The sequence below is a fragment of the Seriola lalandi genome, unplaced genomic scaffold (genome assembly GCF_002814215.2).
Source record: "Seriola lalandi dorsalis isolate HSWRI2012SDOR001 ecotype SW California unplaced genomic scaffold, Sedor1 jcf7180002054379, whole genome shotgun sequence".
Classification (NCBI taxonomy): domain Eukaryota; kingdom Metazoa; phylum Chordata; class Actinopteri; order Carangiformes; family Carangidae; genus Seriola; species Seriola lalandi.
Window position 1 is genome coordinate 18062 of NW_019524932.1, and position 1385 is coordinate 19446.

General features: G+C 55.5%; 1 protein-coding gene across 1 annotated transcript in view; it reads left to right on the top strand.

Moving 5' to 3' along the window:
* heatr1 (HEAT repeat containing 1) overlaps positions 1-1385 on the top strand; it is a 23066-nt gene that overhangs the window by 13251 nt on the left and 8430 nt on the right. Inside the window, exons 22-26 of the mRNA XM_087174747.1 lie at positions 2-50; positions 170-291; positions 438-566; positions 911-1135; positions 1261-1385. Coding sequence (XP_087030873.1) covers positions 2-50; positions 170-291; positions 438-566; positions 911-1135; positions 1261-1385 — 650 coding nt within the window. The remainder of the gene's footprint in view (position 1; positions 51-169; positions 292-437; positions 567-910; positions 1136-1260) is intronic.

The following is a 1385-nucleotide window of genomic DNA, read 5'->3' on the forward strand; positions in this document are numbered from 1 at the left end:
GCTCAACATCTGCCACAAGCTGTGTCCCGACGGGCGAGCCGTGGGGCCGGGTAGGTCTCCACGCTCGGCGCCGCCGCCGTCCACCTGCAGGACTCGAGTGAATTTAACTGTTGCAGCTTTTCTCTTTCCCCCCCCCCCGACCTCTCTGACCTCTGACCTCTCTGTGCAGATGTCCTGGATGAAGATAAGTTCAGCGTGGAGCTCGTGGTTCAGTGCATCCGAGCTTCCGACATGCCGCAGACCCACCACCACGCTCTGCTGCTGCTGGGCGCCATCGCCACCATCTTCCCTGTGGTGCTCCCCACACGGGTGTTTCCTGTTCAGTTTCATACTCGTTAGTTCAGTTTAGCTTCTTACTGAATCAGGTGTGAGAGAGGCGGAGCTTGGAGGGTTTCAGGTGCAGCAGAACTGATCCGTGTCTCCTCGTCCTCCCGCAGGAGAAGGTCCTGCACAACATCATGCCCATCTTCACCTTCATGGGCGCCAACATCCTGCGCATGGACGACGCCTACAGCTTCAGGGTCATCGACAAGACGGTCCAGATGGTCATACCTGCGCTGATCAAGGTGAGACGGAGGCAGCGCCGCCTCTTCATCACTCCTCATCCTCTTCATCACTCCTCATCCTCTTCATCACTCCTCATCCTTTTCATCACTCATTCTCCTCTTCATCACTCCTCCTCCTCTTCATCACTCTTCTTCCTCTTCATCACTCCTCACCCTCTTCATCACTCCTCATCCTCTTCATCACTCCTCATCCTCTTCATCACTCCCCTCCTCTTCATCACTCTTCACCCTCTTCATCACTCCTCCTCCTCTTCATCACTCCTCATCCTTTTCATCACTCATTCTCCTCTTCATCACTTATCCTCCTCTTCATCACTCCCCTCCTCTTCATCACTCCTCCTCAGGCTCACCAGCTCCCTGACGGTCAGTCTTCAGCTCACGTGCACGCCATGGTGACAAGGATCGTGCACGTGTTTGCTGACGCCCTGCCTCACGTGCCCGATCACCGGCGGCTGCCCGTCCTCGTCCAACTGGTGACCACGCTTGGACCCGCCCACTTCCTCTGGGTCCTAATGCTCCTCCTGTTCAAGCTGCACGCCGTGCAGCCTGGAAGCTCAGTGAGCGAGAAGGTGAGACACCTGTCCTCAGTCACACACCTGTCCACACCTGTCCTATTTATGTTTTATCCACTGCATTGTATTGTAATTCTGATTTGTGTGTGTGTGTGTGTGTGTGTGTGTGTGTGTGTGTGTAGGATGCGGCTCTAGAGAGAGACGTGGACTTCTGGATTTCTCTGTGCTGTCAGTTCGAGGTGTCAGACCAACTCACCTCCCTCATCAGCATCCTGCACTTCCTGCTGCAGCTGCCGGACGACAGAGA